Source organism: Eupeodes corollae, chromosome 3 (genome assembly GCF_945859685.1).
Source record: "Eupeodes corollae chromosome 3, idEupCoro1.1, whole genome shotgun sequence".
NCBI classification, from domain to species: Eukaryota; Metazoa; Arthropoda; class Insecta; order Diptera; family Syrphidae; genus Eupeodes; species Eupeodes corollae.
This window is the reverse complement of record NC_079149.1, coordinates 24,363,312-24,376,546: the sequence shown is the minus strand read 5'-3', so window position 1 is coordinate 24,376,546 and position 13,235 is coordinate 24,363,312. Positions and strand designations below refer to the sequence as shown.

General features: G+C 34.9%; 1 protein-coding gene across 1 annotated transcript in view; it reads left to right on the top strand.

The window, feature by feature from the left end:
- Positions 1 to 12,941, top strand: part of LOC129951317 (serine-threonine kinase receptor-associated protein) — a 28,622-nt gene extending 15,681 nt beyond the window's left edge. Inside the window, exons 2-3 of the mRNA XM_056063412.1 lie at positions 11,667 to 12,332; positions 12,400 to 12,941. Coding sequence (XP_055919387.1) covers positions 11,667 to 12,332; positions 12,400 to 12,599 — 866 coding nt within the window. The 3' untranslated portion in view covers positions 12,600 to 12,941. The remainder of the gene's footprint in view (positions 1 to 11,666; positions 12,333 to 12,399) is intronic.
- Positions 12,942 to 13,235: the final 294 nt, after the last annotated feature.

Below are 13,235 nucleotides of genomic sequence, written 5' to 3'. Positions count from 1 at the left end.
CCATTAACCTTAACTATTGGACAAATAGTTTCACTACAAAAAAAAACACTGTTTAACCGACCAACTCATCTTGACAATTGAAACTACAGGTACAGCCAAGGTCAAAATAATGGAAGACCACACTCCAAACACAAAAAAGAGAAAACAAAACTATGTCACGGTTTTCGAACTTCATATTTATTATTCTTTTTCGTTGATCCTAATAAATGATTTTAAACAGAAACTTAAATATATTTTTATATAAAAATAACTTAAGGGGGCCATCCCATGTGACGGTCCGTATTTTAAGGAATTTTTAGGATTTTGTTTAAGACCAGTAAATAGATACAACTTTATTAAGTTTATTATCATTTAAAATTATGAATACAATTTTAATTAAAAATATTGTAAAGAATACGAGTTACACCGGTGCATAGTGTTTTGTCCCTTAGTAACAAATTAAAAGATGAGCTGTCACGTACAAATTTTGTCGATACATAAACTAGATTATCACTTGTCAAGTCATATTAAAACGGTATTTTTCCAAAGAAATTCTTATCACTGGATGAGATCTAAGCTCTGGAACTTAGACACAAAGGAGAAATGGAAAACACAAAGAAAGTTGATGCCGATGTTTTAGTAGTGTTCTTTTCATAAATACCAATTTTTTTTTTGTTATAAAATGTTATATTTATTTTAATTGTGTTAAGCTATTGAAGTAATAATAAAAAAATAAAGATTTTATAAGAAAATGGGTAAGTTATAAGCCATTTTTCGGACGACTTTAAAAAATTAGTAAAACTGATAATATTTGTATATTTTGTTGCCTTAACCTAATGCTTGATGTTGGCAAAATTTTTTTGCGTCTGTTTTGCGTTTTCGTGATATAGGTATTCGCTTTTTTGTACAGTCTTTCAGGTACTCGAAAACAGAGCTTGTTTCGAGAAATGGCGGTTAGTTAACTCCAAAGTCAAGAGTACACCCGTTTTCGATTTTGTTTTGGATTTTTATAAACTCCATGATGCTCTAGATGTAATTAAAATAAGTATAAAAAGATCCGTAAATTTATTTACTTTAAAAATGTTCAGTTATTGGAGGTCAACAGGAAGAAATGTCAAAAAATGTAATACAAAATATTGTGTTTATTTAAATAAGCCTTTTAAGATGAATGAAGATGTTTTAAAATTTTTTAGAAAATAGAGCAGCAGAAATTCAAAGTTCCAAACGAGGTAGACCACGCAAAGATTTTGAAGGCCTTAATCTCTTGTAGAAAAAACGAAGAGTGGCGGATTTACTTCATGGCACAGATCACAATGAAATCAAATTTGCTGCAACTGTATCAAGTAAAAAGGATGATATTAAAAAGTCTTTATCATAATTAGACGCTTTAGCTTTGTTCATCGATCTTGATCTTTCATATCGATCATATGAAAGGCTTAGAAAGGTTATAAATAGCATTCACCTTGATACATTCCCGAGTTACTATTCCATGATGAAAACCAAAAAGGATTTACTACCTCAGAATATGACTACTGATGGATCAAATGCAGAAGAAAATCTACAAGAGCTTTAACATAAAACTGCTTCATCTATAATTCAATCAAGCGAAGAAATACATTTCAATTCTTCTGCTCCCCTTAAACTTATCTGTAAGTGGGTTCTTCGGGTCATAGCAACTAAACGGTGATTTTTTAAGAGCTTGAGAACTTTTTTTTTAAAAAAAAACCATAAAATTTGCAAAATCTCATCGATTCTTTATTTAAAACGTTAGATTGGTCCATGACATTTACTTTTTGAAGATAATTTCATTTAAATGTTGACCGTGGCTGCGTCTTAGGTGGTCCATTCGGAAAGTCCAATTTTGGGTAACTTTTTCGAGCATTTCGGCCGGAATAGCCCGAATTTCTTCGGAAATGTTGTCTTCCAAAGCTGGAATAGTTGCTGGCTTATTTGTGTAGACTTTAGACTTGACGTAGCCCCACAAAAAATAGTCTAAAGGCGTCAAATCGCATGATCTTGGTGGCCAACTTACCGGTCCATTCCTTGAGATGAATTGTTTTCCGAAGTTTTCCCTCAAAATAGCCATAGAATCGCGAGCTGTGTGGCATGTAGCGCCATCTTGTTGAAACCACATGTCAACCAAGTTCAGTTCTTCCATTTTTGGCAACAAAAAGTTTGTTAGCATTGAACGATAGCGATCGCCATTCACCGTAACGTTGCGTCCAACAGCATCTTTGAAAAAATACGGTCCAATGATTCCAGCAGCGTACAAACCACACCAAACAGTGCATTTTTCGGGAAGCATGGGCAGTTCTTGAACGGCTTCTGGTTGCTCTTCACTCCAAATGCGGCAATTTTGCTTATTAACGTAGCCATTCAACCAGAAATGAGCCTCATCGCTGAACAAAATTTGTCGATAAAAAAGCGGATTTTCTGCCAACTTTTCTAGGGCCCATCCACTGAAAATTCGACGTTGTGGCAGATCGTTCGGCTTCAGTTCTTGCACGAGCTGTATTTTATACGGTTTTACACCAAGATCTTTGCGTAAAATCTTCCATGTGGTCGAATAACACAAACCCAATTGCTGCAAACGGTGAAGAATCGACATTTCACGGTCTTCAGCAACACTCTCAGAAACAGACGCAATATTCTCTTCTGTACGCACTGTACGCATTCGTGTGGTTGGTTTAATGTCCAATAAAGTAAAATCGCATTAATTGTTTGCTCACTTGGTCGATTATGTAGACCATAAATCGGACGTAAAGCGCGAAACACATTTCGAACCGAACACTGATTTTGGTAATAAAATTCAATGATTTGCAAGCGTTGCTCGTTAGTAAGTCTATTCATGATGAAATGTCAAAGCATACTGAGCATCTTTCTCTTTGACACCATGTCTGAAATCCCGCGTGATCTGTCAAATACTAATGCATGAAAATCCTAACCTCAAAAAAATCATCCTTTATAAACAAAGATTTTCGGATTCAAATTTATTAGTTTTTGTTCATTACCGCCTTTGTCCCTCTTAAATTAGACTTTTGGGAGACATTTAAATTTTGAATTTTGCGTTTTTTTTTTTGTTTTTTGTTTTGCTATAAAAAAATAGAAATTTTTGGAATTTTTGCTAGTCGGTACTTCATTCCATGCGTTTACATGTGCTGAATCCAACTCATCAAATTTCAAGTCATTCGGTCAAGCCGTTTTTGAGATACGATGGGTTAAAGTTTGAAAAACACAGTTTTGAGAAAAACTCGTTTAAAGTTTCAAGTCGTCTTAACTATGAAAATATCAACTTACCTTCCAATCGGCCTGGTTCATACAGTATTCCTTCCTCTTCTTCTTGAAACTCTTTCAAAGCAGATTGTTCAGCTCTTGAATCAATTCTGGCTTGTTTTACAGCATCATTTACGCGCCACTCAGAACGTAGGATTCGCTTTTCATCACGTTTCTCAACATACATAAGTATGGGCTTCGCGGCCTATAGGGCATCCCATAACCGGCATTACTTTCAAATTACCTTCAAAACCTTCATTAAAGATTTCCTGAATAACTTTATCAGTAAATTTACCTGGTCCTTTTTCACCGATTCCTTTATTTGTTTTATCTTTTTTAACAGCCCGAAGTCGTATCTTTAAAACGACTTCGAATTTCGAAAAAACCGTATTCTAGACATATTAATCTAGCAATTTAAAAAAAAAATCGGTTTTTTGAAACCATCACATGGGATGAACCCTTAAAAAACTCATTGTGACAGTTTAAAATTTATGAAAAGAGAATGTTAAGAAATGTACATCATCATAAAAATTATTTAAATAAGATATTTAAAACCTTAATGTTTATTTCCTTCGCCACTTATCACAATATTATTTAAATATTTTTTTAAGTGGTGTCAAAACTTCACCCAGCGAATACTCAATATAGTTTCCTTGAAGGAAGCGGATACTCTCAAATAAATACATAAATAAATATAAAAGATATCAAGATAGAAATACTAAAAACTGCTACCTAAACAGCAGGTGCACTATGTTATTTTATTATTATTATTTTTATTAGTGGTAACAATAAAACATTACTTAGAGATTTTAAGAAAAAACACCCAATGGTCAATAATATAAAATATAATAAAAATAAAAATTCGCATTGTATGTTCATTTATTATTCATAACAATTGTTCGTTGGCTAGCTGGCTGGCTAGCAGGCTAGCTGACTGGCTACTAGGAACGCAGCAGTTATCCCAATCCCAACAACAAAGGGGAGGGTGGCAGCGTTGGAGGTGCAGGCACTCACACAATTTATGGCCGCAAGCGCTCTCGTTTACCTTGATTTCGCTTCATTTGCAAAACATTAATATATACAAAAACCGCTTCAGTTCTATAGAGTGGAGTCTATAGGTACACTTACACTACACTCTAAATAATCAGCTTTAGCTAGCTGGCTATGGCTTGGCTAGGCTATAATGTATTATTGCTGTTGTTGTTGTTTTCAAGTTGTATTCGTGAATTTTATATAGTACATACAAATATATATATATTTTTTTTTGTATTTTCAATTTCAAGCTCATTGACGATCGACGTCGACAACGACGACGACGACGGGTTGAGAGCTGTTGCATTATGTGTAATAGCTTTGTGCGTATGACGGTATGAGCAAGAGCGCTTTCCTAGAGCTGTAAGAGCTATATGCGAACAACAGCCGGCACTTTGCTGTTCATAATAGTCAGGCCCTGACTAGAGCAGCAAACTTCCAGAAAGAACGCCTTGCTTTTTAACATTCACATTAGCTTAAGCTTCAGCTTCAGCTTTAGCTATAGGATAAGATAAATTCGTGACGACGATGATGCCAGAAGGGTATATCTAGTCACATATTATACGACTTATAGAACTACTTAAGAGAACAAATCTTTTCATTGAAAGCATAAGAGAGATATATATACCTTTGTAGGAGATAAGTTAGCAACCTACTGTAGATAGGTATAAGCAATCTATAAGTTGCGTGCATTCGAATCAAATCAAATCGATTCGGATCAAAATCGGAATGTAATTCCTGTCAGTGTGTCGTGCAGTCTTTTTGTTCGCTTTGAAGCACCAGTTGCAGTTGCTGTTTACAATGCTGCTTGGTTGGCTGGCTGGCTGGCTGGCTTGGCTACCCGATTGTGGCAGGTCGTTGGCATTGGTGCAGTTATTGAGTCAAGGTTCCTTCCGCTAAGTTGTTGCAATCATGTGTGCACAACTCGTTTTATTTTTCTTTCTTTCGAGCTTTTGCTTCTGCCTGTCTGTCTTGTCTGTCTGTCTGTTGTTGATGCTTGTTTCTTTTTGTTTGTGTTTTTGTCTTTTCACAGCTTCTTTCTAGCACAGTTGAATGTTGTTGTTGTTGCAATTCAATATTCTATTTAGAATTAATTACATTTTTATTAATGTTGAGATTTTTTCAGACAAAGAAATAATACTATTTCTATTCGCTATCCGCCTTGCGGAAGCATTATTTGATTTGCATCTAAAGGAAGGAAGGTGTGTAAATGGATTGGTATCTTTTATAAGTAGCTATTAGTCTGTATAGCAAATAATATGCTTTTTTAACATTGGAATTAAAAATCAATGAATAAACTTAAAAATTGTAGTGCCAAGAAAAAATAAAACTGATTATAATATTTATACATTTACTTCATGATTTTTGATATGAAGGTACCTTCTCTTACCTAGCTAGCTACTCTAAGCTAACGAGTATAGAACAAAAACCAAATGATTATATTATTTTTGTGACATGTTTACGTATATTTCATCAACTTGTAGATAATTAACAATAAATAAGATAGTGCTGAAGAAAATAAGTTCAGCTTTTACTTCCGCGTATGCAATTAGATTAATGGCGAAGTTTCAATGTCGTTTATTTCCTTTGCTTAGGAAATATAAATTATTATTATTATTAAATTGATAAAATATTTATGAACGCTTTTGTATCGAAAGACTTTTATTTAATTTAGTTTTATCTTATTTGTGATGTATTATTAGTTTTACGTAAAAAAAAGTATTTTTATATTTTAATGAGTTTTGGTGAAGTTGTTGAGAATTATGGCTGAATCACAAACACGCTTCAGCGTGGGCCTCGCCTGACGTTTACGAGTTCAGCCATAGGAATTCAATGCATGCTATCACAATTCACAATGGAGAATTCGACCTCACGTTTCGTTTGACAATAGTAAGGAAAAGAACGTAATGTAACGTAATGTGACTCCAAACGGAAGCCCTAGTTCATTTATATGAACATTTGCTTTGTCTGACAGCTCAACAGCTGTAAAAAATATCAACAAACAAAATATTTGCTCTTTGGAGGGATGAAACAATAGAAATGTCATTTAAAGCAACCTCGAAGCAGGCCCACCGTAACGCAGACGAAGCCGAAGCTGAAGCGTGTTTGTGATTCAGCCATTATGTCTCTTTAAATTGAGAGTTAGGTGGACTTTGCTTTTATTATTTATTTGATTAGAATCAAAAAGACTCAGACTGGAAAATAATTTAGAACTTTACCGGCAAATAGTTTTACATTAATTGCAACAAGATTCGTTCTTTCAAGAATTTTGGAAAGAAGTCAAGAGTATTGGTTAAAGAGGAGATTCTTCTATATCCGATGACAAAATTGATTTAGAGGAGTTGAATCGAAAGTTCTCTACTCCCCCAACCCAATTCCCAACTGGCAATCTGGTGTTTCGGAAAACGATAGCTTTTTTTTTTGTTCAGTAGATGAATATCAAGTAGGTAAAGCAATATTTTCTACACCCAGACCTTTTAAAAATCCTTCTTCCTTTCATACTTCGTCACAAAACCCATACTTTCAACACCATCATAATGACCGCCATTTATCCCACCTCCTTTAAAAAATCTAAAGTTATACCCATCCCTAAACGAGGAAAGAAAATGGAATACAGGCCAATAGCTATTTTTTCTTCTTTATCTAAGGCTTATGAAACTATCTTAAGTAACATTGAAGATACACGACTTCTTAACCCTCTCCAATCGGGATTTAGATCTGGTTACAGCTGCATCTCAGCCCTTTTAAAAGTTTCTGAAGATGTAAGACAAGATTTAGACTATAATTATATACAACTGTGATAACCCTACTTGACTTTTCTAAAGCATTTGATTGTGTTAATTTTAGCTTTCCCTGTGTTAAACTGACGACTTATTTCAATTTTTCTGACAACACCAAAAATCTTATTTATTCGTACTTGACTAATCGCATGCAAGCTGTATCGTGTAACGGTAAAATGTCTTCGTTTATTGCTGTCAATATAGGTGTTCCTCAAGGATCTATCCTTGGTCCTTAACTGGTCTCTTTGTTTATTAATGATTTGCCATCTGTTTTATCTTACTGCAAGTTTCACATCTACGCTGATGATGTACAATTATATATAAGCTTTCCTATCGGTATGATTGAAGATGCGATCGCAATGAACTTGTACTTAATCCAGAAAAAACAAAAGCTTTTCCAATATGTAAAAATAAACCCCACCTTGAAAATTGTCCACTCCTTTACTTAAACGCCTGCCAAATTGAATATGTCACAACTGCAAAAAAAACCTAGGTATAACTTTCAACAGTAGGCTAACGTGGGACACCCTCACCCATATCGATACTGTTATCTCCAAAATGTTTGCTTCACTCCGAGGACTATCTGTCACTAGATCAATTCTACCTGGTCCAACTCGCTTCGTAAGCTAAAGGTAGCATTCAATGCCATTGCTCGGTTTGTTTTCAACCTCCGAAGATACGATCACGCTCGTCAACTTTTAAATTGCAACTTGGAAGCTCTTTTTAAATATCGGTGTTGTTTGCTTCTCTTCAAACTAATTTTTAACAAGACTCCAAATTATTTGTTTAATGAGCTTGATTTTTGCTCTTCAAATCGCTCCCCCAGGTTTACCTGTTTGACATCACGGAGGCAATTTTTCGTTTATGCTGTCAGACTGTGGAATAATCTTCCCAGTCACATGAGGTCTGGAATCAAACATAGAAGGTTTCATTAACTTTTTTGTAATTAGGTAACTTTTTTGTAATTATTGTAATTTCTTCTTCTTGCGACTTTAGTTTTTGATTTTGTTTTTAATTGATTCTTTATTATTTGATAAATTATTAATAGTTTGCTTAAATTGTTTTAAACATTTTGCATATGTCCTTTTAAAACGATAATAAATTATTCTTAAGATGGACTAAATTGTCTTCAACAAAATCATTTGAATTATGATTAATGTGCTGTTAAAACTGAATTCCAAAGTACATATTGGAAAGGGGCATATATAGGCCAGAAACTTCAAAATTGACATCTACGCTTATCATATCAAGTCTTATAATAGCTGAAACGCAAACACGCTTCGGCTTCGTCTGTGTTACGTTAGGCCTGCTTCGAGGTTGCTTTGAATGACATTTCTATTATTTCATTCCTCCAAATAGCAAATATTTTGTTTGTTGACATTTTTTTACAGCCGATGAGCTGTCAGACAAAGCAAATGTTCAGATAATTGAACTAGAGCTTCCGTTTCGAGTTACATTACGTTACGTTACGTTCTTTTCCTTACGATTGTCAAACGAAACGTGAGGTCGAAGCTCCATTGTGATAGCATGCATTGAATTCCTATGGCTAAACTCGTAAACGTCAGGCGAAGCCGAAGCTGAAGCGTGTTTGTGTTTCAGCCATCAATTATCTGAACATTTGCTTTGTCTGACAGCTCATCAGCTGTAAAAAAATGTCAACAAACAAAATATTTGCTCTTTGGAGGGATGAAATAATAGAAATGTCATTCAAAGCAACCAACCAAAGCATAACGTAACGCAGACGAAGCCGAAGCTGAACCGCGTATGTGTTTCAGCCATAAATCGTTTGAGGATTTCTGGGAACAAGGAAGTGAATGCGTTCAGAAAGAGTTGACTTGGTTGAATTTTCATAATTTTGAATTTTTCAGTGAATGCATTCAGAGTGAGTGAATGTGGTTGAGTATTTAAAATTTGAATGCATAAGGCTCAAAATCACCAAAGTGCAGAATTTTGTATACAAAATCTAGTTTTAGAAAGGATACTAAAATATTATTTATTTTTAGCTATAAAAATGCAAAAATAGTTTGTCCGATACCGCATAAGTCATTTTAGTGAACATATCGAAAATCGATCAAAAATTATTATAAGTAAATGCAGCCATTCTTTGTCAAACGTCATTCGAGGAAGAGAAAAACAACAAAGCCGGCTGTCACATAAATTACATCTAAATTTTTAGTTCCTTTCTGTTCATTATTGAATTATTCGTAAAGCGTACATTAATAGTATGTCAATTCGTGAACGTATTTATTACATTTAATTATTGATGAAATTCTTTTTTACGGCTAGAAATAAATAAACCTCAAATATGTTCGTATTGACAAAGTCAGATCGCATTTAAGATGGCCGCCGAATAAAACTAACGAAATATTTGCCGTTACTTACATTCTTTACGAGTCAGTACCGCTTCGTCCTTTTTGTGGTTGTAAGAATGATTTTAATAATTCCCGCTCTTTCTGCAACCAAACAAATTTAGCTGCACAATCTGCCCGACGCTGACGAAAGTCTGACGTCTATGAACGGTAGGTACTGCAGTTTGACTAGGTAAGTTCGATCGAAAATCAGACTTTATGAGTGCAGATAACGCAGGTCTTAGTTAGGCTGACGTTTATGAATACACCCGTACTTTGCTCTGCTGCCTACATCAGGGGTAGATTTAAAAAGTCATAGGGCTGGAGCGGCGATGTTCTTTTTTTTTAGTACTATAACGTGTAGTACCCGTAGCGTGATGGTCAGTTTGTTGGACTGTCAAGGAAGGGGTCTTGGGTTCAATCCCTGCCTATGCCACTTAACTATTTTCACGGGTACTGCCTCTTTCGAGTTATTGACAAATCCTCAGAGAGTGATTCTTGTCATAAAAATAGCTTTCTCAAATTAGCCGTTCGGATTCGTCATATAAACTGTAGGTTCGTCCCATATCTAGCAACATTGCTCGCTCGCAGGAATGGCTGAGAGTTGTAAGTCACTAGGCCCTGGTTCTTCATGGACTGTTGCGCCACCTAATTTATTATTATTTTTTTAACGTCTACTCAGCCAAATATTGCGCAGTAGAGTGCTATTTTTTCGACGAAACGGTTAACTGTAAACGTTACAGGTAAACAAATTTGTACTGTCGGAATTAGATCGAAAGATGACACTAAGCAAGTTTCAGCCAGCAAGGGTCTCTGACCCTTTTCCTCATTTTTATAAATGATCTCCTGTCTGCTACTTCTAATACAATACATTGTTTCGCTGACGATAACACTCTTAGCTTTTCATATTCGTTTGCAAACTCATAACCCTCCTCTTCGGATGTGGAACTACAACGGCAAAATATGATTAGCTCATTAAATTCCGACCTACACAGCATTGTACAATGGGGAATAAAAACCGTGTGGAATTTAATGCTTCGAAAACCCAATGCTGTCTTGTATCGTTAAAGCGGGATAAACCCCCTTTGCCACTATCTATGAGTGGCATTTGCATCAACGAAACTGAAAATCTTGGCATCCTCGGCATGTGCACCAGCAACCACCTTTTGTGGAGGGATAACATACGCGATGTCGTCAAAAATGCTGCAAGATGTCAAAGTTTGTTTTAGACGATTCAATTAATTTTTCTCTCCGTCTGATCTGGCTAGAATCTACAAAACCTATATTCGTCCGAAACTTGAATATAACTTTCATCTCTGTGCTGGTGCTCCAGTAACTTATTTAAGCCTCTTGGACAGTATTCAAAGACGAGCTTTTAAAATGATTGATGACATTAACATCAACAACTCGATTACGTCACTCGAACATCGACGCAAGGTTTCTTGTCTCACCCTTTTTTACCGTTATTTTAACGGACTATGCTCTAGAGAAAAGGCCAATTGCATTCCTCACCTTAAACAGTTTAACCCAAAATTTCGTGCTTCTAGGAATGCCCATCAGTTTACCCTTGATCCCAACTTCGGGTATACTATTAAGTACAGAGATTTATTTCTTAGCCGTACTACGCGAATGTGGAACGCCTTGCCACGCTCTATCTTTCCTTATCATTCAGAAAGTCAAAATCAATGCACACCGACACCCCCTGTCCACCCCTTCCCTCTTTTCCTAATGCTCACACTGTGTCTTTAGGATATTAGAGGTACATATATAAAACCCTTTAAGTGTTCGCTAATAATAAAAAAAATAAGAAGGTGAAACGTGGCAAGTAATTAAATTTCTTGTACAAACTACGAACATTTTGTGTAACGTTTAGGTCAATGATGGAAAATCAGGGCGCTCATCTGAATGATGTTATTTTTAAAACCCAGAGCTTTCGAAATAAATGTGAATATATTAAGATTCGTTTTTCTATCCCAATTAGAAAATGAATCCAGGTGGGGCAAAATTGGGTTATAATTTTTTAAAATCTCTGACGCAGAACCATAGTCGTCTATATAAGCAAATTTTGTAATGATAGTTAAGTTGTTTGGACGTAAAAAAGCTTTCTCATTTTTAAAATCATTTTTTTTTTTATTTTTGAATCTGTTTTGATGCTCCCTCATTGTTTGACCATACGAAATATTACAAAACACAAGTTATTCTCTTACTTCATTCAAACTCTAACCTACAATTCTATTTTCTGCTTAAATTTTAGATGGAAGTCCTATGCTTCGGCAAGGTGATACCGGAGATTGGATTGGTACATTCGAAGGCCATAAGGGGGCCGTCTGGGGTGTTGCTCTAAACAAAAGCGCAACCCTAGCTGCATCTGGTGCAGCCGATTTTACCGGAAAAGTATGGAATGCCGTAACTGGCGGCGAAATTCATAGTTTCCAACACAAACATATTGTCAAGACGGTTGCATTCGATCAGACGTCCGAAAACATTGTCACCGGCAGTAATGAGAAACTAGTACGAGTCTTTAGTTTACAAAGTCCCACCGCCGATGCTGAATTATATACTGGTCATACGGGGGCTGTTAAAAGAGCATTGTTTTGCCGTGATGACAAGTGCATTATAAGTGCGGCCGAAGATAAGACTGTTAGGCTCTGGGATCGTTTGACTGGCAATGAAGTGCAGCGTTTGAATTTCCCAAATAATCCCAATAGTTTGGAAATCTCATCGGATAATCATATTCTAACAGTAACACATGGATCTAGCATTAGTTTTTGGGAAGTTGATACCCTTAAGAAGCTTAAGGAAGTCAAAATGCCCACTAATGTTGCTTCGGCTAGCTTGCATCCCGATAAGCATGTCTTTGTGTGTGGCGGTGAAGACTTTAAAATGTACAAATTTGATTACATAACAGGAAATGAAATAGGTATAACTTTTGCTTTTAAAATTTGTTTTTGATTTTCTTTTTAACTGATGTTAATTTGTTTTTATAGAATCTTTTAAGGGTCATTTTGGGCCGGTGCACTCAGTGAAATTTAGTCCTGACGGAGAGTTGTATGCAAGCGGTTCTGAGGACGGTACATTAAGATTATGGCAAACGACTGTTGGCAAGACATACGGCCTCTGGAAGTGCACGGAACCTGGTGAATTGAACAATTCTCTAAATTCTCCACGCGAAGTTCATGCCAATTAAATATTTTATTGGTTTTTAATATTTAAAAAAAATGCTGATCGTGCAAATGGCCACAAAGAACTTCAATTTTTCTCGATACAACAAAAACATATAATGCAAAAAGAAAAGAAAAAATACAAACAAAACAAAACATCATCGTTAACATTTATATTATTTTGTTCGTTTTATCATTAATTCATCATAAATATTATTATTTTTTTTTTACAAAACAATATTTTTTATTTTTGTTTAAATTGTGTTGATTTATTCAATTCAGTTTTGCGAGTAGCTGCCACATTTTTCAATTTTTAAATTGTGACTTTTAAGAATAAAAAAGAAATAATTAAGGAATTTATAAAAAAAATAACTATATTTTATTCTTTTATTTAATTGTATGGATGAAGGAAATAGACATGGCAGATCAAAAGCTTGAATTCAGTTTTCGAAGAAAAACTAAATTCCAATTTAAATTTAGAAGTTGTGACACTTCTTAGCGTTCTAATTATTAGTTTCGATTTCTTATATATTGTATGGTATATTGTTTCTGCAAGCGAAAAGACAATTTTTTAACGTTGAAAGAAGAAGAATCGGATCCCTTAAGTTACGCCAGAAGTTTTTATCAGGTTCAAATAAAAAAAAAAACAGATTTGTTTTTTT